Consider the following 24,503-nt stretch of genomic DNA (forward strand, 5'->3'; position numbering starts at 1 on the left):
AAACCCAATTGGTAGCAGTCTGCACCACCCAGATTTACCTGGTAGCTGTGGCTGAGCCGTCGGACTTCTCTCAAGAAGAGTTAGGCAGTATATAGAATATACACAATAGGGCTAAAAATACAGTAGCACAAGCAAACACTGACCAGAGCTTTGGTAAAAAAGTATATAATTATTTATTTAAAAACACACTTGTCAAAATACACTGGCACGAATATGTCAAGCAAGTTCAAACACAGTCACTATAAGTATATACACCTCCCTAGTTAAATATTCGACAAGTCTAGGTTAAGACACCACTTATTTAGCAGAACAGAGGTGAGCGTGTAACCGTAGATGGCACTCCAATAATTTGTTAAAAAGGGAGAGAAAAGGCAGAATAGGAAAAACACACAGTACCAACACTCTTAAGAAACCACAGCAAGTCAAGAAAGGCAGTGTCTACTGTAGAGCAAAAAGTTCATAGGCCATGCCCACTCTTGGCGAGAGCAAGGCGGAATGTGCCCAAGATCACACAGTGGAGATGCACTCAAAGTCTTTGCAGAAAAGTCAAAAGAGGTTGGATCAAGTTAGAAAGGTAATGTTAGCAGGTCCGAGGTCACCCCAGGATAGAGAGTCAAGGATTTACGGGACACCTTGGACAGTCTGTTGCAAGGGAGACCAGGCGGGACACAGTACCTGAAATGTTGAGAAAGCTCCAGCGGGGGCAGTTGTTCCTGGCAACGGGTGCAAGTCGGAGCTTCGTCCAGGGGAAGAGATGATCTCGACGTGGAGGAAAGCTGGAGGTCGTTGCACTGCCAGGGAAGAAACCAGCCGCAGAGTTTCCCGGTTAAAAGGTACGATCCTTTTATTCGCGGTAGTGGTGAAGCGTGGCCATCCGGCCACCGGGGTGCTTGGCATTGGCGATAGATGATCCAGGAAGGCGAAAAAGGCGAACTGGTTGGTCCCACCAGCTCAAAGGGAAGAAGACTCTCCTGGAAGAAGATCTTCTCTGTTGTCGGGGAATTGGTGAGTTCATACAGCAGGGCTCCACCGGTGGCGGCGGCGGCGTCGTAGATGGCTCAGCTTCTCCCCTCTTCGGAATCTTTAGGTCCTGTGGTGACTTCTGAAGTTCCAGTCCCCAAAGCCCTGCTTTTATGCAGAAAAACCCCCATTCATCAGCTTAGCTGTCACTCAAACATGCTAAGTGGTGAGCCTGGCGCCTCACCACTGGGCCAATCACACAAGAGTGCGACTTGAGTTGCCAAGGCAACTCAGTCCAGGGTACCTAATACCCCTCCCACACATCCTGTTGACCCCAGACAGAGTGGCACCATTTGGAGGGCTTCTGTGGAGAAGCCCGCCAAAAAGTGGAACAAAGGGCTCGACTTGGGTTAGAGTTTCAGAGGCGAACACAAATGCCATTTTAAAACCGAGTCCTGGCAAAAAGTCCCAACCGGGGAATAAATATTAAATAAATAACCCGGCGGTATCTTTAACATTGCACCAAAAAATGGTGCAGTTAAAATTAATGGGAAAATACCATAGGAAATCTTCCGGGGGAATATTTTGCGTGGTATCCACTGCCACCAGCCAGAAACTCAACAAGGTGGGACCGGACAGTGCCCCCTTGGAAAACAGACGCAGGGGCAATCGAATTACCCCTACCAGTACTTCCACAATATGATGGTTTGTACTGGTTTTGTTCACAATTTGAGACTAGTAAAGCCAATGGTGACTTTACATGCCCTGTGAGACAGTAGTCAGTCCCAGGGTATGGAGTCTATGTTTGGGGGTCACTATGACACCCCTATGTTACTGCACTGAGGGTGCTGTGTAACACACATACCCAAAACACATGAGGCACTATGGAGTAAAAGACCCCATAACCCATAAAACAAATCACATAGTCAAAGGACATTCTCAAATCATGCCTAAGAGTGGGAGAAAGAGTCTCACTCTTAGCAGGAGAAAAAATTAAACCCCAAAAAATCCAGCAAAGCTGCTGGGGGACTCACTAGGTTTGGGAAATTAGCCTTAACAGAGAATTCTCCCTAACAACCGGGCACGTGCTCCTCCAATTGTAGGAGGGAGACTTTTTGTCGTTATTGGATCTGGAGGACGCGTACTTCCACATCCCCATTCACGTAAAACATAGCAAGTTCCTGTGCTTCGTCGTACAAGGGAAGCACTGCCAGTTCAAGGCTTTCCCCTTTGGACTGAAGTCGGTCCCCAGAGTCTTTACGATGTGCCTGGCTCTGGTGGCAGCCCATCTGCGACTAAAGGGAATTCACGTGTACCCATACCTCGACGACTGGCTCATCCGGGCAAAGTCAAAGGACATTGCCGTCGATCTCGCGGAAAGGACTGTCCGGCTGCTTACGGGTCTGGTGAACTATGCAAAATCCTGCTGGACTCCGATCGCAGAACATGCTGTTCCTTGGGTCCATGCTCAACACGGTATCCTGTCTGGCGGCTCCGTTGAAGGAGAGGATAGTGCCCATTTGGGCAAGGTGCAGTGGCTGTTGCACTGAGGATCACCACAGTGTGGACCATCAAGTCGCTGCTCGCCATGATGTCATGCATCTAACTGGTCCAGCACTGCATGTTGCGGATGCGACCTCTCCAAGAATCCCTGCACTCCTGTTGGATCCTGGTGACTGGAAGCTTCAACAACAGGGTCGTGCTCAACAAGGAGTTCCATCTGGCTGTAAGGTGGTGGGGCGTGTGCTCCAACATCAGCAGAGGCACAGATTTCCAGAGCCCTCCATACCAGGAGACTGTCACGACGGATGCTTCCCTGGAGGGGTGGGGAGCACACAACGAACATCTCCACGCCAGAGGTCTGTGGCTGCCGGAGCAGAAGATGGTACACATCAACATCCTGGAACTACGGGCTGTGTTTTGGGCCCTCAAGTCTTTTGAGTTGTGAGGGTCTTCAAAGACCATACCAACACAATGAAGCAGGCGACACCAGATTCCCGGTGCTTTCAAGAGAGGCGCAGGAGTTGTGGCACTGGGCCATCACCCATGGGATGTTCCTCATTCCTTTCCACCTGGCGGGGGTCAAAAACACTGTTGCCAACTCCCTCAGCAGGGAGCTGCGCTCTTGCCACAAGTGGGATCTTTGGTAGGATCAAGTTGACAACCTCTTCCTCAAGTGGGGCAGTCCCCAGATCGATCTGTTTGTGACGGTGACGCACACCAAGTTTCGGAGGTTCACCAGCAGGTTTCCCCAGTCGGGGAGCATGGGGGATGCATTCTCCTTCCCTTGGGAAGGCCTGTTCCTGTATGCATTCCCACCGTTGCCATTGCTACTAAGAGTCATCAGTCAACGCAGACGGTGCCAGTGCTGGATGATCCTCGTTGCGCCAGCGTGACCGAGGCAAATCTGGTATCCGGACATTCTCAGGATGTCAGCATCCCCTCCAGTCAAGCTACCAGTGGTAGCGGATATTCTTGCCAGGGAAGGAGGTGCAATCCTGCACCACAACCCAGGATCGCTGAACCTGAAGGCTTTGCTCCTGAAACATTAGAGTTTGGTGGTTACGAGCTGCCTGCAGACTCCAGGGAGGTCCTCGCCAAGGCCAGGGCATTGTCGACGATGAAGTTCTACGGACACAAATGGAAGCGTTTAGCGACTTGGTGCCCATTGCAGAAGATTAACCCCCTGAGGGTCACAGCCCCCAGGTCCTTCTGTCGTTGGCTGAGTCCGGCCTGGCGCACCCCTCCATCAAGGTGCATCTGGTGGCTATCTCCCGCTACACCAGAACTCTGGGACCGTCTTCTCTTTGGTCGCGCCGTCTAGTGAAGGAATTCATCAAAGGACTATTCCGCTCATTTGTGCCGGTGAAGTCCTCTGCCCCGGCTCGGGAACGCAACGTGGTGCTGACTAGGCTCATGGGGTCCCCATTCAAGCCAATGCATCAAGCCCCACTCAAGTTCCTGTCTTGGAAGACAACTTTCCCGTGGCCATCACGTCTGCCAGGAGAGTAGGTGTGATCCAGGCCCTGTCTTGCAAGCAGCCTTACTTGACTTCCCACAAGACAAGGGTGGTGCTGCGGACACACCCCTCCTTCATGCCCAAGTTTCTCAGTCGGAATTTCATCCCAACGAACCCTTTGTGTTACCTGTGTTTTTTCCGACGCCTTTGTCGCCGGCTGAAAGGACTTTGCACTCGCTGGATGTGGCTCGAGCACTGAAGTTTTATGTGGCCCGCACAAAGTGTTTTTGGAAGACTACTCAGCTTTTTCTGAACTTTGATCCTGTGAAACATGGGAAGGCCTTGTCCCAGGCTTCTATCTCCAGATGGCTCTCCAGCTGCATCACTCATCGTCACCTGTTGGCAAACCGACTGCTGCCTGGTAGTCCGGGAGCCCATTCTACCAGAGTGATTACTGCAACGACAAGTGTTCCTGTCTGATGTGCCCCTTCTGGACATCTGCAGGGCTGCTACGTGGAAGTCTACACACACCTTCACGAAATTCTACTGCGTCGACAGGCATTCCAAGGAGGAGTCCAGAGTCGGCCAAGCAGTGCTACGCAACCTTTTCGCTTGAGGTAAGTCTGTTTCAGAGGTAATAGTAATTGCTTCTGTTGAGCCTTGCCACCTCCCGTGGTTGTGTAATGTTGTACTGCTATGTATTTGTTATTTATGAGCATGTGAATCCATGCCAGACCCCATGCTGGAGAAGGAACAAGTTACTTACTTGTAACTATTATTTACCAGCATGTGTCTGGCATGGATTCACATGCGACCCCTCCTGCTGTCCCCTGCGGCTCTTCTGGTCCTACTGCCACTTTATGTGCTTACCAAATCTGAAGATGGCTGCGAGAGGAGGGGCTTAGGAGGAAGAGGACTGTCATTGGGTCAGCGCAGTATGACACAGAAGACAGTGACTGGTTTAAAGGAGAAAAACAGTTTGTAAGTGAAAGCAAAACTGTTTTTTCCTTTTACCAAGGGGTACCACCCTGTTAGGCAGAATCCTGTGCAGTGCCCTTAGGGACCACTACACACAATTAACACTACAAGTGGTAATACAAGTTTTACCTTTGGTACAAGCCTGTACTACTATGTTAAAGTGGTAGCAGTAGCGGAGCAGCCAGGCTTATCTCAAGTGTAAATGAGCAGTAGCAGAGATTATACAAAGGGACCACAATTACTGTGACTCAAGCAAACACTGACTCAAGGTTTCAGGTAAAAAATATAAGTACATTTATTTTTAAACTGTTTGTTATAAACACACACTTCTATTAATTCAAAACCACACGTAAAATATACTACAACCAACCAATTTGCTTTGTACGGTATAACTTCAAGGTAAGTACCCTATGGTTTAACGGACCGCTGTTGTGAAACAAAAGATGTTACCGGGAATACATATGCGATCACTTTTTGACAGTAATGACAGTTCGGTCTTACTAAAGAAACACGTATCCGCCGCAAGAAATGTTAACACACTTAGCACCTGAGATACCCAGAGAGAGTTGGGGGCAAAAATCATAGGCAATACTTTTGTCAGGACAGACAGAATCAGGGAACACTAGTTGACAGGAATTCAAGAGTCAATAGGCCGGAGCCAGTGTCAAGTGGGACCGGGTTCCTGTTGTTGAGAGTCACAGTTCACGATTCACGTAGCCAGGAGTACTTGGATATTGTCATTGGAGGAAGCAAAAGTTATAAGAAGGAGGGAAAATAAGGGCAAGCCTTGTAGGAGGAGAAAAAGGGATTCACCCGATTTCCTCACGCAAAACACAGTACCTTATTCAATGAAGAAGCTGGTGCCACGGCAGTTGTTCCTGTTAGTTTCCTGCAGACCCATGGTTCCTGGAGCTTCGGCAAGAAGGACAACATCTGGCGGGGTCCGAACCACACAGGGCTGAAGCCGGCAGCAGCGATGGTGAATAAAAGGTGCGCTCCTTAAAAACAGGAGAGGTTCTTCAGATGGCTATCCGGACCACTACAGCAGTGTGCAGCGATTTCGACCACGAAGAGGATCCTCTGGCTGTAGAAGATGAGCTGTTATCCCCACCAGGCTCGAAGGAAGAAGACTCAGGACTGGATCTTCTCTGGTCGTCGAAGGGTAGATAGTTTAGGACTGCAGCAGGGCTTTACCGGGACGGGATATTTGCAGTAGCCGACTTCTTGTCCGCTTAGTTCCAGTGGCGACTGTGACTTCTAGCCCAAGAGTCTTGCCTTTTATGCGAAAATCCCCTATTCACACATCCTGGCTTTTAGTCATGCAGCGGGGGGGTTGTCCAGCCTGCACAACCACCTCAGCCAATCATGGCAAAGTGCGACTTGGGTTTCCTAGGATACCCTGTACAGGGGGTGGCTACACCCCTCCCTCAGATTCAGCCCACCTAGACACCCAGGCGCTTAGAGGAGGGCTTCTTGGCAGAAGCCCGCCAAAAGACAGTGAACAAAGAAGGCAAACTTGGTTTGCCGCGCAAAGTAAAGCACAAAAAGGACTTTAACAAAAAGAAATGGTGAATAAACTCGACCGGAGCCAAAAGAAAAAGTATTTGGTCAAGCGGGTTTAAGTTTGGGGCTAATATAATAGCCTAAAACAATACCACGTTTATATACTATAATTGCGATAGAAAAGGTAGGGTAGATACCACTGCCACCAGCCAAGTCTAAATGTTAAGAGTGAAACAATGCTCTAGGAGGTACAGATAAAAAAGGCTAAGGATTAACCCTTTCCAGTACTCCATGTAAAATGGGGGGTACTGGATCTGTGGTTAAATGACTAAGTAAAATTAATGGCAACTTTACCCTTTTCTGGGGGACAGTCGTCAGCCCCAGAAATGGAGTTGGTGGGAAGTCTAAAAGACAACCCTTTGTCACTGCACTGAAGGTGCTGTGTAACACACAAAAGAAGGGGGCTACTGAAGTGGTGTACTCCAAAGCCCACAATCACAAAAACAGATGAAATACACATGGCAAAACATGGGTAAGGGTGTGGGAAAAGCTCACACTCTTACCAAGTGGAAAAAAATAACTCCAGAAATCCAGCAAAACTGCTGAGGGAATCACTAGGTAAGGGAAATTAGCCATTGAATGAGAATTCTCCTTAACACTCCCTGAAGGGGAATATGCATGAGCATGGGAATCCATGCCGGACCCCATGCTGGAGACCCCATCTCTCACTTCCCCTGCTGGGATATGATCAGTCTCCTTGGCTATTCTCCATAGAACATGAGAATATTTGCCAAAGGCGCATGAAGCATTGTTTGCTTTTAGAGCCTTGCTCCAGGATGAAAAAAGGTTTTTTCGCTAAAGCGTCAGTCTTCTTGGACTCTGTCCATCGGCAAGTTGGAAGTGGATGTAGCTGGCTGTGAGCTTATCTTGTCGGCTTGGACCACCAACACTTCTGAGGTAGGGTGAGCTGAAAGGGGTGAGCAAATCCCTCATGGCTGGCTTTTGATAAGCTTGGCATCCTCAACTAGTCTTTTTGGCGGGTCAAAAGCCCACAAATACTTAGAAAAACTCAAAGATTTCAAACTGGCTGTGAAATCATAGCAGCTGCGATACAACAAGCTGTCAAGCAGTCCTTTGGCTTCTCGTCTAGAGGCAGAGGCTACAGGTGGTATGTTCCCTTTGGACGGAAAGCACAACTGTCACAGGCCAAGCAGGGCCATAGACATGTCTCACATCCCAGACTGGGCAGAGGGGCCTCTAAGTGCGAACAGGCATCGGCAGATGGGGTGGTGACGTCTGTTAAGCCGCTTTGAGTTCTCTCCACACATGTCATCGGTTGGAGGGAGCATCTCTGAGTACTGAGACATGTGGAAGAAAGTAACCTCCAATGTCTGGACCTTGCAGTTCATCCGATGGGGATATTGTCTTCCTTTTTTAAAATAAATCGCCAGACAGACCATCCCCATTCCCCTCACCAGCAACTGGAACAGGAGCTCCAGAAAGAACTGTAGTCACCTCAGAAAGGGTCCAGTGTGTGAGGTACCACCCAAGGAGAGAATATTGGACTGGCATTCTTGCTATTTTCTGGTACTCAAGAAAGGAGTATGACTTTGTTCCATCCTGCACCTCAGGACCCTGAACAAGTTCCTTAGAGGATAGGTTCAGGATGGTGACATTGAAGGAGATTCTCTAGGCTATTCCAGGTCTGGTTGGTGTCGCTGGACCTTCAGATGGCTTATTTCCATATGCCGATCCATCAAAAGCATAGGCAGTTCCTGACATTCATCATCGTGGACACTCAACATCAGTTCATAGTGCTACATTTTGGCTTAACCTCCACGTCTAGGGCTTTCACTAAACTGATGACAGTTGTGGTAGTGCACCTCAGGAGATCCGGTGTCCACGTATTCCCTTCCCTGGATGACTGGTTGATCTGAGGATGGTCTCCAGGACAGGCATTGATGCAGCGAGGAAACATTCCCTGCTCCAGTTTGTGCGTCTCCCTAAACTTCCATAAGTCCAAAGTCACACCAACACACAAGCTGCAGTCCATGGGAGCAGTCCCTGGCAGGGTCGAGCCCCCACCCTAACTGCCCCAAGGAAAGAGTCAAAGAAAGAGTCACACATGTCAGGTAGATGATCATGCTGTTTCAGAACCACAACAGCTTTCCTGTGGCCTCCTGCAGTTTTTTGGAGGTCAGGCTACGGATGTGATCCCTTCAGTGGCTTTTGATGGATCAATGATGCCAGTACTTCGACAACATGAAGGACGTTCTCAAGGTGTCGAGGGCGGTGGCCAGCACCCACTCATGGTGGGCCACCAGGGAGGGCATGATGGCAGGGGAACCCTTTTGGCCACTGTGGCCACAGGTGGTGACGGATGCGTCCCTGAAAGGCTGGGGCGCTCGCTGTGTAGATCTGCAAGTGAAAGGCCTTTGGTCTCCAGTGGAGAATGTTGGCACATCGACAGGCTGGAGTTAAGATTAATCATGCTAGCCCGATGTCTTTTATTCCTTCCTCATTCTGATGGGCAACACAGTGGCCATGCACTACCTAAACAAGCAAGGGGGTGTACGTCCCCTGCCCCTACACGGGGAGGCCTTCCAACTATGGTTCTGACTACTGGAGAATGAGATCTCCGCTTCTATAGCCCACCTGGCAGGAGCGGAGAACGGGTTGGTGGATGATCTGAGCAGACATAGCATGGTCTCACATTAGTGAGAAGTGTGCCCGGAAGTCCTGGAAGAGATCTTCACATTGTGGGGTACCACGGAAATGGATGTGTTTGCCGTGAGGGCCATCATGAAGTGCAGGCAGTTCTCATTGAGGGAATTCCCTGTTAGGGATTGTTAGTGAGAATTCTCTGTAAGACTAATTTCCCAAACCTAGTGAGTCCCCCAGCAGCTTTGCTGGATTTTTGGGGTTTATTTTTTTCTCTCCTGCTAAGAGTGAGATTCCTTTGCTCCCACTCTTAGACATGATTTGAGGTGTTCCTTTAACTTTCCATGTGTTTTATGGGCTATGGGGTCTTTTACTCCATAGGGTCTCGTGTTTTTTTGATGTGGGTTACACAGCACCCTCCGTGCCGTAACCCAGGGGTGTCGTAGCGACCCCCCAACATAGACTCCATACCCTGAGACTGACTACTGTCTCCCAGGGCATGTAAAGTCACCATTGGCTTTGCTAGTCCCAAATTATGAACAGAAACCAGTACAAACCATCATATTGTGGACGTACTGGTCGGGGCAATTCGATTGCCCCGGGGTCTGTTGTTCGAGGGGGCACGTCTCCGTCCCCCCTGATCGATTTTTGGCTGGTGGTAGTGGATACTTTTTATATTCGACTGCGAATATATCTCTGTGGGATTTTCCCATTGTTCGAGGCTACCAACTTTAATTGTTTAATTCTTATAGCCTTGAACATACCGCCGGTTTATTTATTTAATGTTAATTCGCCGGTTGGTATTTTTTGCCAGAACTCGATTCTAAAATGGCGTTTGTGTTCTCTTCTGTGACTCCAACCCAAGTCGAGCCCTTTGTTCCACTTTTTGGCGGGCTTCTCCACAGAAGCCTCCCAAAAGTGGTGCCACTCTGTCTGGGTACCACAGGGGGTGTGAGGGGCAGGGGGGGTTTAGGCACCCTGGACTGAGTTACCTTGGTAACTCAAGTCGCACTCTTGTGTGATTGGCCCAAGTGGAGAGCCGGCCGGCTCACCACTTAGCATGTTTGATTGGCAGCTAGGCTGAATGAATGGGGGTGTGCTGCATAAAAGCAGGGCTTTGGGGACTGGAACTTCAGAAGTCGCCAATGGACCTAAGAATCCGAGGAGGGAGAAGCTGAGCCGGCCTGCAACCACGACACCACCGGTGGATCCCTGCTGAACCATCTCACCACTTTTCCCAACGACAGAGGAGATCTCCAGCCCGGAGAGTCTTCTTCCTTCGACTGGTGGGGATAACCAGTCTACCTTCTTTTCGCCTCCCTGGAGCATCTCGTGGCCGCCTTGCCTGTGCCAAGCACCCCGGCAACTGGGATACCACGTTTTCACCACTACCGCAAACCGAAAGGGTAGTACCTTTGTACCGGAGAACTCCGCGGCTGGTTTCTTCCCTGGCAGTGCAACGACCTTCATCCTTCCTCCACGACGAGATCTTCTCCTCCTCTGGACGACGCTGCGACTTGCACCCGCTGCCAGGAACAACTGCCCCCGCTGGAGGATCCTCTCCATTTAAGGTACTGTGTTCCGCCTGGCTTCCCTTGCAACTGTTTGAACGGGGTGTATTAAATCCTCGTCTCTCGAACCTGGGTTAGCCTGGGACACCTTAGCTAACTTTCCTGCACTGAACTAAACCTTTTTTTCGAACTACCTCCACAAACTTTGAAGACTCTGTGTAACTGTCTGATCCTGGGCAACTTCCGCCTGGTTCCCTTGAAAGTGGGCCTGGCACCTAAACTTCCTTGCTCACCAGTAGACTGTGCCTTCCTAACTTGCTGTGGTTCTTTAAAAAGTTTTTAGTGTGTATGCTTCCATAATTCTGCTTTTCCCTCCCCTTTTTATTTAACTTGTTGGAGTGCCATCGAACGTTAAGCGCTCACCTCTGTCTGGAAATAAGTGGTGTTAACTAAGACTTGTCCAACAAGTAATCAGGGATGTACATATGATAATAGTGATTGTGTTTTGAACTTATCTTACCAATTTAGTGCTAGTGTGTGTTTTTAAGTGTGTATTAAATAATTATATACTTTTACACCCAAGCTCTGGTCAGTGTTTGCTTGTGCTACTGTATTTCTGTACCTATTTTGTATGCTCTGTATACTGCCTAACTCTTCTTGAGGGAAGTCTGACTGCTCAGCCACAGCTACCAGTGAATCTGTGTGGTACAGACTGCTACCAAGTGGGTTTACTGCCAAACACCTGTAGTCTTAAATCTTTTGCAGTGGTCCATAAGGGAACTGCACAGGTTTCTGCCTAACAGGGATGCATTGAGGCATGCGTTCCTGGCGGAGTGGGTCTTCAGCCACCAATATGCATTCCCTTAAATCAATATCCTCCCGTGACTTCTAAGAAAAGTTGAGGAGGTACCAGACCACAATGATCCTGATCAACCCAGACTGGGCGAGGAAAACATGGTACTCTGAGCTCCTGCAAATTGCCTTCTGCCCAGCTGGCTGGCTTCCTCTTAGGCCAGACCTCCTGTCCCAGTTGGTAGGGATTCTCTGAATCTGCATACATGACTCTTGAGAGGATGAGACATGATGACTGGGACCTCTAGGCATAGGTGCTTCAGTTGTTGCTGGCTGCACGCAGACCCTCCACTAGGTCTTTGTATGCGCTTAGGTGAAGAAAATTTGAAGCGCGGTGTAGGGGTCGCGGGATGGCCCCCATCTCGTGTCCCTCCACCAAAGTGGTTGAATTCCTTCTGCTGCTGGCTCATCCGTCCTTCAGATAGTCACAGTGAAAGGTTGCCTGGTGGCTTTGTCTATGTTCAAGAGGTCTTTAAATCAGGGATCCTTCTTTATATTTCAGTAATTTCTGAAGGTGCCTTGTAAACAGGTTTCTGCTAACATCATTTTTGGTTCCAGATTGAGCCTCGATTTGGTGCCTATGCATTCTTCTTCTGTTAATTTACTCAACCTTAAAATGGCTTTTCTGGTGGGGATTACCGTAGCAAGGCGTGTAAGTGAGCTCCAAGCTCTCTCCTGCAGACTGCACTGCCTGCATTTTTTTCAAGGAGAAGGCTTCACTTTAAGTCTGACCTAAATTCCGGCCAAAGGTGGTATCAGAGTTTCATGTCTCTCAGAGCATTGACCTGCCTGTTTTCTACCCACTGCCTCAACTTTCCAGGGATGAAAAAGGCTACACAGGCTGTTCCCAAAGGGAGTGCTCAGCTACTATGTGGCTAAGATTACGGACTTCAGACCTAATGACCACATTTTTGTTGCTGTCGCACAATCCAGGAAGGGTCTGGCGATGTCTAAGCAGACAATTTCCTGTTAGATAGTTTATTTATTTATATATACTTCACACCCTGGGGTATCTGGGCGCATTACAAGTTACTTACAAGTTACAACCTACAGGTCATGTAGGAGCAGGTATACAGCGTAGGGTTGCAATACATTATAAACATTATTTATACTGCTTATAAGGCAGCAGGATAACAGGACTATACAGAAGCTAATTTACAAAAAATACTTTAAAGGATGCAATTTGCAAGCAAGTCAAGTAGGAGCAGGTGCCATGTAGATCAGTTTAAAAGCATTAAATATATTACTGTACACAGATTTTAACACTGAGATATATCAGGAATATAGTACATTGTATATACACAAACCAATTTGCAGAGAAATAGAGAATCATCATGTTCTGAAAGGTGATCTGGGCAACTGCTTGGTGTCTAGTGCCATGGCTGGCCAAAGAGCCAGCTTTTTGTTTTTCTTCTAAAACTGGGGAAGGACTGGGCAGCTCTTAAGGTATTCCTATGCATTGCAGAATTCTGCAACAAAGTGGGAAAAGACTTGCCCTCTGATATCAGAACGCATTTCACCCGAGGTAAGGCGATGCCCTCTGCTTTGCAAAGGGGTGTGCCAATAAAAGATCTGTCGGGCAGCGACTTGGTCATTGCTCCACACTTTCACGAAACATTAATGTCTGGATGTGTCTCATGGCGCTGGAAAACTGGTGTTGCAAAGCTTTCGTGTTGAGATTTTCATCCCACCTCCGTACCCTGTACTGCTTTGGCAGACTTATCGGATGAGGAATCTGCAGGAGAATCCATTCCATTGATGGAGAAATTACTTGGTGTTAATGTTCTTTCTATGCATTATTCTCCCGCATAATCTTCATCGTCCTCCCATCCTTCCCTGCTATGAAAGTGGTCTAGTTGACGCTCCTAGTTTCTCTTCTTTGTTGGGATGACAATTTAAGGTTGTGATGTTTTGGAATTATGAGCTGTGCTGTTTCATTTGGGTACTGTTGGCCTGTTGCTCAAAGTAGACTGATTGTTCCTAATCCCCAAAAAGTGTTTTTTGGCTTCTCGTCAACCAAATCCTGTTGGATTCTTCCCTGCGGCTGCTGAGCTTGGGGAGGGGGGGGGCAAGAGGGAGACTCGGGTATGGGAGCGTAATGACTTAATATATAAATACTGCTGATGTCACGTCCTCAGTTAAGGGGTGGCACCGCCGATTCATGCTGGAGTCAACGCTGTGCCGCACTACCACCCTGTCATAGTTCACAAGCAGCTAACGCTTGAAGTGATATCGGATGAGGAATCTGCGGGAGAAGAGCCCATAGAAGGAAGATTACCGGTAAGTACTTTCTCCTATTGAGGTGATGGAAGGAGAATAACAAGAAGGGTGTGTAAAACTTTGTTACAGTGTTAGTAAAACTACTCTTTACCTTAAAACACTTGCGTATAGGCGTATAATAAATCACAAATAAAATCAATCAAACTAGGTTTTCATATAGTTGTAAAATGTGAGCAATTACAAATCTGTTCTTTTTTTGTGAAATATTATGTACCTGTCCCTTCTATCATAATTGACTGTTTTAATCTCGGTTTTAGACTACCTTTAATGCAAAAAGTTCTTACGTTTCCTACTTTATTTTGTTTTAGAGACAACAACATTGAAGAGTGTGGTTTGGAAATGTACTTTGCGGTCGATATGGAGATCTTGGGGAAAGTAACCTCGCACGACTTGAAGGCGGAAGGCTCAAATGTTCTAGTTACAGAAGAGAACAAGGAAGAGTACATTGGGTGTGTGACTTAATCCTTTATTTAAATTAGAATTAATCAAATAGCTGTAGGCTAAGGGCACTAGAAAAGAGAAACAGATTTTGCATCACTTACCATGCTCATTACATTGCTGCTTGGTATTATCAATAAAAGCAGAAACATATAACAAATATGTAGTTTCCATAAGACAAGCTAACATGCCTGCCTTTCTCCTTAGATTAACCATGCAGATATTGGTTATCATCCATTGTAAAAAGGGTTGGAAAAGTATTTTTGAAAATTTTATGTGTTCTAGTTATATATTAAATCTTTCACACAAAGGTATTTTAAAACAGATTAAAGAAAAGAACAAATGCATATAAAAGTTTCAATACAAAACATAGTAAGATTAATTGCAGTTCATATTTAAAAATGCAAATTCTTATCATAGGCTATGTATGTACATTTATTATAAAAGACGCCCAAGACACTAATAATAAAACGAGAGGCTGCAATAATCAAATTTATCCGCTGACCAATTAGAATACGGAACCAGAAACTTCTGGTATATAACACTGGCATTTCATAAACAAAACGTTAAAAAAAACTAGCATCTTGCACCATGTAATTTAACACATTCTATGAACCAACGTTCTCAATGTTACTTTGGGAATGACGTGGCCTATAGCTCTGTAAGTCATAGCTACTTTTCAGTCGACTAGCAATAATTTTGTATGTGCAATGTATATTTAGTTTACTCTTCAGAAAGGTTATTCCTAACAGGTCTGGAGGTACATCTATTTAAGTATACTGGCATGATCTTTATTTTCTTCTCTTCTTGTCCCTGATCATTAAATAATTTATAGGAGGCCAATGCATTTCTACTAGTGCACAAGTTTTGATCCCAAAGAGTCTTCCTAACCGCCACTGGGTTACAGATTAACAAATCTCTAGTTACATTAATATCATACAGTATCTGGTCACAAGTATTTACCAATGTTGTCAAAACCTGCTCATCATGCAGAGCAGAGGTTTTTAGTAAAGGGACTAACAAATTCTGTGGAAATCCCAAATTTCACTGAATAAAAGGATTTTTTGCCAATTTATTCCAGACCACTATAGATGTTGGATCCAATTTCATATCCTACCACAACATAGGGAATTTCCCTTGGGAGGATTAATACTTTCTACCATAGAATACCTTCAAGGCAGTGCCACAAAAGAGGCTTCTGATGTAAAAATTCTGCACCATAAAGTGAAGATGATAAAACTTTAGATTTGTATAAACGAATGACACGCTAAAGAGTAAAGCAGTCATATTTAACATCGAGCGGAGCCACCTTGGGTGGCAAAAACTCTTCCTCTCCATCTCAAATTTTTATAAAGGGTATTTATATTTGTTTTAGAACAGAATCGGAAACCCAAATATGCAGTCATTCACAAAATCAATTCTTTTAGAACCCAACTTCCACACAAAGGAATTACATTCACATGCTTTAGATAGTCTTACCACTTTTGTTTTAGTCGAATGAATGAGTAGGTCATTAGACTTGGTGTATAGCTCGAGACCATTGATCGTTCTCTGAAGTTCAAGTGGCGTTTTATTAAAGACAACAAAGTCATCGGCATACACTATACAGAAAAATGGAAAGCACCATGTTTAGGTGGGAAAGAGTTTACTTTAGATAAATTCACATGAATATCGACAACATATACATTGAAGAGTGCAGGCGCCAGCACGCAACCTTGCTATAGGCCTTCAAAGGTTAATATCCTTTTAGACATGGTAGCAGCCAGATCAAACCTAACTTGCAAAGAAGAATTCAAATGCAAGTTTACAAATATGTCTAACACGGAAGTAGGCATGTCCCAGGATAAGAGTTTTTGGCACAGTTTATATCCATCTGTATTATCAAAGGTGTCTGTTAGGTCCCCAAAAGCTATAAACCATGGGGTTTCCTTAAACTAGCTTGCCGTGTCCAAAGATAAATTAAGAAGCTGTTTAAGCCTGTCCTTATCCCCTGCTGAAACCTGATCGATAAATATCCAGTCTGTCAGCCCTACCAGCTTATTTCTCAATCTATTCTAAAAGTATGGAGGACATTTTTTTTTTACAGCTTGTGTTAAGTAAGGTAATCTGGCGATAGTGCAGGATCTAAGCGATCTCCCCTTTTAAAAATGGGCACAACCGTCTTTGAGTAGTTGTCACAAACAATGGAAGAGCTTCATTATCGGTTTGTATTTCCAATAACAACTTTTCATTTGCACATTTTCTGAACTATACAATCAACAGTTTTCTTTCCCCAGTTCCCTTTCTAGTTATATCTCAAGTTTTTTTGATCGCCCTCCCCCACTCGCATGTCCATGCCTTCTCTGGGGTATTGTACTTTTCCTCTCTCTGGCACTTCGCTTTCTGTTATTAACTTCAGTCTTTTTGGGCTGCACATTTGGTTCAGGTCCTTGAGGGCATAGCTCATGAAGGGTGACCAAGTAGTGTTCAACTATTTGTTACTCTATTTACAACCGCTGCTGTTTTCCATGCTAAAGACCTCCCATATCTTATAGAATCATTCAATGTCTGATGGGGGCTCTTTTTTTCCGCCCATTGTTGCGCTATGTATCATTTTACACACAATTATAAGCTGGAACATAGAGCGCCTAACCTCCCCTAACCCCCATTTAGTCGCGACTCCCCTCGTGGTGGTATGCTCATGAGAGCTTAGGCTGGGTCCATTGCTATTGGTATTATTTCATTAATTCACAATTCATTCGCCTGCCAGAAATTCCTAAACTGCAGACATCCCCAACATATGTGTATGGTGTCCTGTCCATTCCGCACTCTCTCCAACATTGGGCTAACCTTTGCATTTGTATCTTATTTAACCTCTTTGGGGTGTAGTGCCATCTATAGATTACCTTATGTTGCAGTTCCTTACTTTGGCGTGTTATAAATGCCATTTCATATCATATATCAAACTATCCTTTATTGATGTTCCCCATTCTTCCTCAGTACATTTCCAATGTCTCCTTCCCATTCGTCCCTCCCTCCTACCTGAACATGGTCCTCTCCGTTCATCAGTAATTTGTAGATGGCCGATATGATGCCTTTGTTTGTGTTGCGAGTGCTTATAAGAGATTCCCAGGTGCTGAGTGATCTCGTAGCTCCCTCTTGTATATCTTGCTTTGTTGCCCAAGGCCTTTTCTGTTGGTATGCATATACATCTGCTTTTGGAGGCTGAAGTCTCTGCAGCATTATTTTAATGTTGTGCCCTTCAACTAGGTCCCCTAGTTGTACTACACCCCCATGTATCCATCTTCTAAATCTTTTCTGTTCATTCCTGGGGGGACAGCTAGGTTCCTAAAAAGTGGTGTTAGCGGACTGGGCCATAGTGCTAGTTTGCCCTGTTTATTGATTATATCCCAGGCTTCTAGTGTAGATTTCGTGATAGGGTTCTTTCCTAGTGACTCAGGTCTATCTTACTTTTTTATCCATGGTATCTTCCAGATGTGTTCCCCGGATACAGCTAACTCATTTACACCCGGATCTTGCCTGTGTCTGTCCTACCCCACTATGCCAGCATCCTCAATCAATTGTACCGCCTTAAATTACCTCATAATATGTGGGCAGCCTAGTCCCGTACCCCCAGGAACTTAGAACGATATAGTGCTCCTCTGCTTATTCCCGGTTTCTTACACGTAGGCCGTGGGAGAATAGCTCAGGGGCAACATGCTTGCCTTGGAAGCAAGATGACATAGGGCAACACAGGTTCTAACCTGTGGGTATTAAGCACGTTATAAATAACCTATCATATTGCATGATGGACGCCTGTATGCCTCTCAGCATAGCCTTAGGCACTGAAATGGGGAGGGTCTGAAACATATACAGTAATCTTGGTAAGATATTCAGCTTCACAACTGCTATTGTCCCTAGCCATGAGATATATAGTCCTCTCCATTTAATTAGATCCTTTTTAATCTGTTCCACTAGTATTGGGTAGCTTGCCTAGCACAACTGGTGGCGACCCGGCTTTATGGCTTTCCCAAATATCTAATTGACGTTTTAGCCCACCTGAATGGTGTTTTTTTTGTATCTGCCACGTTTCTTCTGCTGGGACTGAAAACTTTAGAATCTCGGACTTCAGGGCATTGACTTTAAATCCCGAAACTTTGGAGACGTGCTTGATCGTGTGCATTATTCCCTTAATATATTGGACCGGATCCATCACTGCCACCATCACATCGTCTGCAAATAGGCATATCTTATGTACTCATTTGACCCCTTTGATATCCTGATTCTTTCTTATTCTTTGTGCAAATGCATCCATAACCATAGCGAAAAGGAGGGGTGACAAAGGGCACCCTTGTTTGGGTCCCCTGCGTATTGCAAGGCTCTGCTTAATCCCCCATTCACTTTTATTCATGCTTCTGTGTTTCTATAATTTGCCTCCACCATCCTCCTCCTTAAGTGTTGTCCAAATCTCATTTTCTGTAGGACTTTTAAGATGAATTTGCAGTTTACACACATCTTCTCGGTATCTATCGCCAACAGAAGAGTTTATGCTTTTGCGTTTGCTCCGGTTGTCCTTTTCACTATGTGCAGTATCGTCTTATATTATCAAAAGAATTCCTCCCCTAGGTGAACCCTGATTGATCAGGTGATATTGAGGACAGGACTACCCCTTCCAACCTTTAACTCCAAGATCCTTGTGTATATCATTGAATCCAAGTTGATGAGGGCTATTGTCTGTAGGAGGAGCTCAGCTGGGGGCCCTTTCCATTGAGGTCGATCTCTCTCTCCTCTCGCCCTAAACTCGTTAATAGTTCTATGAGATATGGACTACGTTGCTGGGCACCATCTGCCCTCGGTCTTTTGTGAGGTTTTAACCTGTTTATCGCTAGTAGAACCTCCTTTTGTTATTGGGGTGTCCAGTTGTTCAGCTTGCTCTTTTGGTACTGTCGGACCTTTCCAGCCAGTTAGATAGTACCTTTGTTCCCTACTCTCGCGTGGTTCCTCATTGAATAGGTTCTCAAAAAAGTCTTGCATGACCCTTTTTTTTGTCCTGCTCTGCTGTAGCTATATTTCTATCTGAGTCCATCAGTTTCTCTATAAATAACTTTTGTTCTTTAGCTTTTAATTGCCTCGCTAGTATTGTGCCTGCCTTGTTGCTGTGCTCATAACAAGGCATGTGTTTATTTCTAAGTAGCTAGCTCTCTACTGTTCTATATGGGAGATGCTCATTTCCACCTTGCATGTGTTAATTTCCTTGCTACCTTGGTGGCTACTCTGGCTTTGTGTATTGTTTCTAGATCCCAAATTCCTCTTTCTAGATCAGCTCTCTCCTTCTGCGGGCCTCTCTCCGCTCTTTTCACAACTCTATTATATTGTTTTTACAGTTGTCCCATCTCTCCACCTCATCTCCTTTATGCATGTTCTTCACCTCTATATAGTTTAGTATCTCCTTTTCTGTCAGATTTGTAGTCCCTTTAGCACTGAGCACGTAGTCATCCAGTCTCCACCCTTGCCTTTTCTGTTGTACTCTTCCTCCCTCCCCCTCAATGGATACTGGGGCATGGTCTGATATCGTGATTGGCTCAATATGTGCTCCCTTTAGGCTTGTAAGCACTTTCTGCTTTGCACAAATGTGGTCAATCCTTGAGTATGTTCTGTGTACATGAGTAAAAAGTGTAATTGGTTTCCTGGGGATGTGTGTACATCCATGTGTCCATTAGGCCAAGTTCCTCAGCTCTGCTTTTTAAATGTTTAGTTATTGGCACTTGGGCGCAGCCTGTGTCTTTTCCAGATCTGTCTTTTAGCAGTTTGGCCACCACGTTTAAGTCCCCCACCCACTCGCCTTCCCCAAACTCTCTAGTTCTTCCAAATATTTCTCCAGAAACCTTTCTTGGCCTTGATTGGGCGCATACACTGACGCCATTGAATATGTTTGACCCTCTATTTTCCCTTTTGATGTAACGTATCTTCCTCACGGGTAACTAATAGCTCACACAGCAGCTTATTATAAACGCAAGCGACAGGCTCGCTCCCAGCTGGAACAAGAAATGCTAGAATTGCTAAGGGCAATAAGGTCAATCAGTTTTTGGCGAGGAAACTGGCCAGAACTAAGGGGCAAAACATAATCATTCGCCTGCGGGTCCAACAAGAGTTAATACAATATGGGGAACAAGCAAAAACCTGCCTAGCAAAGACCCACTTTATTGAAACAATGTCGACAGCTCCCCACTCCTTAGAAGAGCAGAAACAATATATTGAAAAATCCTCTTTACCGCATCTGTTTTGGGAAGAAGAGGAGGCCCTAGATGCCCCAATACAGGTGGAGGAAGTAGATGGTTATACGATCTCTGAAACCTAGAACCCCAGGCCCTGATGGTTTTTCAACAAGATTTTATAGAATTTTCAAAGCCCAACTTTTGGCCCTGTTAACATCACTTTTCAACTCCTGTAGGGAGACTGGTTCTGTGACCCCCCTCTATGCAAGCCTCCACTACCATTCTGATATTGAAAGCGAATAAAGATCCCATGGCATGTGCTTCCTATAGGCCAATCTCTATTTTTAAATGTCGATGCAAATATCTATTCTTAGGTCTTGGCCAATCGGCTACCTCCGATTCTCTCCAGACTGATGGACTCCAATCAAACAGAATTTGTTCTTGGGAGGAAAAAGGGGGACCTCATTTGAATAGTTCTAAATCTGATACACAGTCACGTCTGAAAATCGGAAGCTGGCCATTTTAGTGCTGGATGCCACTAAAGCATTTGACAAGATTGACTGGTCCTTCATGAAACTAACCCTGGAAGCTTTTCAATTTGGTCCTCTCTTCCGGAAAATAGTCCTGGCCAATTATGTTTAACCCAATACTTCATTACGATCAATCAAGAACACACACCTCCTATTCCCCTTACTTACGGGAAACATCAGGGTTGCCCTCTTTCCCCGTTACTGTTTGCCCTGATTATGGAACCCCTTGCTCAACAACTACGACACAATTCCTCTATTGAAGGAGTCAAAATTCAAGGCTCTCACCACAAGGTGTCTCTTTACACTGATGATGTTTTCCTCACATTGACCATGGACCCATCGTCCCTTTTTCCACGCCCTTGGGCAATTAAACTCTTTTGGTCGGGTAGCAGGCTTTGAAATAAATTACACCAAATCGGTGACCCTGGGGGTGGGACTTACTGGGGACGAAGTCCACTCTCTGCAATCCGGCTGTCCCATCAGATGGGAGGAAAATGTTGCGATTCATCTGGCAGGGTAAGAGGGCTAGAATTCCCAGAAAGGTCATGTTGGGAGGTCGCGCTGGGGGGCAGAGGGGGCCTCAGAGTTCCTTACCTCCACAAGTACTACGTGGCGGTGCAGCTCTCGCATGTCTCGCCATGAATGTCCCTTGATTGCCCTTCCAAGTGGGTTACCACTGAAAAGGCTAGACTCCCACTGCCTCACCATCTCTTGCCCTTTGTCCCCTCCTTGACATGAAAGCATTGGAGCGGGTTGCTTATCTCTACCAGGGTTACATTGAGGACATGGGACTGGGAACTACAGCAAAAAAAGATCCCAAGGGGGGTGGGCCCTTTATCCCCAATTTTTCATAACCCAGCATTCTCCCCTGGCATGCAACCAGGGGCCTTAAGAAATTGGAGGCGAGGCGGCCTACAAACCTCATCTCAGCTGTTCAGAGACAACCAGCCACACACCTTTGATAATCGTCAAATAATATTTCAACTTTCTGAATCAGATTCTCATCTGTACAGTTACGCCACTGGATCACGCAGCCGTTGGTTAGACAAGGGGCTACACATGATCTTAGCCCATTGGAGCGTACAGTTCAGGAGGGTACACAGGCTGGTTGTGTCTCCAAGTTATACAAACTCCTTCATAATGATATACTGGCTGGGCGCCCACCTTATATGTGCCGCTGGGAGGTATACATGGGCCAATCACTGGAGGGGCAATCCTGGCTGGACATATTGGCTAGAAATCACTCTTCCGCCAGATGTGTCACCAATAATTAATGTGCTCTGAAGCTTTTATTTCATTCATACTATTCCCCAGTACAGCTGCATCAAAAGCAAGCAACATTGGAACTGCTGTGCTGGTGGAAATGTGGAGCACAAGGGGCTTATTTCCATATGTGGTGGGTGCGTCCGCTTGTCAACTCCTTTTCGGACAGTATTGTCTCTATAATAGAGGCCATCACTCACATCAGATTCCCAATTAAGCCTCAGTTTCTCCTCTTGGACGCTCCAGTAAGAGAAGTGTACCCCAAATGTGGGAGGGCCGCTAAATTAATAACACATCTGCTGCATGCAGCATGGGATCACGATTGCCTACTGCTGGATAGCCCCTGAAGGCCCATCATCATTAGCTCTTTGGTGGGTCAAGATTTGGGATATCCTGGTGGTCAGAGAACGCCACGGCAGCCAAGGATGGACTCCTACGCCAATTTGTGGACATTTGGACCCCCTTTCTGGAATCCGACAGAGTTCCCAACATTGGCATTTAAACATAAACTTTCTGAACTTTTCTTGCAAGGTTCTTGAACTCTTATGGGGGCAGGACTGTTGGGGGGAAGAGAGGGAGAGAGGAAGAGCTATATGGCGTTTTATCTTGGGCAAAGAGTTTTATGTTACCCTATTATGTAATTTATTTCTGTAATGCGGATCCATGAGTACAACCTAATAAACAAAGTTGTTAAAAAAAGAAAAGTAGTTCCAACCTCGGGGATTCCTTCCCCAAGATATAATTTCAGTGAGGCTTAATATGATGGTGTTTCCCAATTGTCTTTATGTTCTCTTGCACACTTAAACCCTCTGCATAGAGCTGGTCTTTACACCACAAAATGTTTTAGTTGAAAATGGTAGTTCAGTTAAATGTACCTTTTAAAGTTCATTTCCCAGAGTTCACTTCACTTTGAGTTGAAATACACATTGGATTTGCTGGCCTTGTGAAAGTGGTATTCACTTTAGAGTTAATTAAACATTGGTTTCTTTGAAGTAACACTTAATTGTTCTGTAGAAATAATATATGTGAACGTTTCTTGCCATGTAAATTTCATTCACTTTACGAATTGGCCCACAGTGTATTTAGCTAGGTGGAAAAACTTTATTTCTTTTAGCATCTTCATAAGTAATGGTTTTCTTTCAGTATGGTATTAAAAAATGAGCAGATGTATTGTTTAAACATTGTTTTTTCTGTTTGGTATTCAATAATGAATGCTTCAAAGTTTGTGTGTAAGTAACGTTTCTTATTTTCAATTAGCTTTGTTGTAATATATTGTTGTAATTTGCTTTTAAACATGCCCAGCATGCAGAGGCTTTTTAAAACGTTCTTTCATCTGCACGCGACCACTTTGTAACAAAGTATTCACTCTAATTGCAGAGTTATTAACAAGCCGTATTGTTCGTTGGTTTGTAAGGTTTCGAATTGGAGACCTTTGAAAATGTGTCTCACCATTCACACGACCACTCCAATACAAAATATCCTTGTGCGTAGTATCAAACACTTGCATACCTGCTTTCGGATTGCTTAGAAACTCACTGGTTGCTTTGTTGCAAATTCCTGCAGCGCAGATCTTCTCGCCTTCTGGTCTTTGCTTCAGGGCCCCTCATGCACTCTTGGGTCCGCTACTGGCCGCAGGAGAACAAGCCTCTCAAGCAATAGAAAAAGGGGCAGCCTTCCGGTACGGCTCTCCTTTCACGCCTCTTTTGGTTCCACAGAGTACCATCTCACGGGCCACTCTTCCCTGAACCATAAGTGTGCTGCACACAAACAGCCCCTTGCTGTTTTTCTTAGCCTCTCTGCGGCTGCTGCTACAATTTCACAGTCGCCGCTCCTGTCGCCACCTCCTCCCACACTCTCATTTAACAGGCTGCAGGTGCAAGTTCACAATTAGCCCTGCATTAAGGGGACATGCGTGACCTCTACTGCTCTTAGCAGGCCTCTTCCTCGTCCCAGTACTTTTTGTAGTCCTGTATGAGGAAGTCGGGGGAGGGAGGGTTGATTTATAATATCCCATAAAGAGGGGGGAAGGGTTGGGTTGGTCATTAGTAGGAAAAGGGAGATACTATGTCCCTCTCAAGGACACTCCAACAGAAGAAGAGGTCAGGGGAAATATTTATACTGCTCCACCAAACTTACCCCCTGACTTAGGTGAACATAAATAGTATACACCGGGTTTGGTGAACAGTGTAGTGACACTAGTGAAGCATCCAGCTCGCACTGTAGCAAATCTCAATGAAAGGTTAGTGACCCTAAAAAGGTAATTGGGAAGCTAACCAAAAGCCTTACCACTAGACCATACGAATTAAGCAAAATATTGGCATAAAAATGTTGTTATTGTAGTTAACAAAAATTAAAACAATCAGCACTTTCAAAG

General features: G+C 45.6%; 1 protein-coding gene across 2 annotated transcripts in view; it reads left to right on the forward strand.

The window, feature by feature from the left end:
• WWP1 (WW domain containing E3 ubiquitin protein ligase 1) overlaps window positions 1-24,503 on the forward strand; it is a 2,181,222-nt gene that overhangs the window by 1,678,710 nt on the left and 478,009 nt on the right. For both annotated transcript variants that reach the window (XM_069621301.1, XM_069621302.1), the window contains exon 19: window positions 14,013-14,153. In XM_069621301.1, coding sequence (XP_069477402.1) covers window positions 14,013-14,153 — 141 coding nt within the window. The remainder of the gene's footprint in view (window positions 1-14,012; window positions 14,154-24,503) is intronic.

This window comes from Ambystoma mexicanum, chromosome 5q (assembly GCF_040938575.1).
Source record: "Ambystoma mexicanum isolate Mex_15411 chromosome 5q, UKY_AmexF1_1, whole genome shotgun sequence".
Taxonomy (NCBI): domain Eukaryota; kingdom Metazoa; phylum Chordata; class Amphibia; order Caudata; family Ambystomatidae; genus Ambystoma; species Ambystoma mexicanum.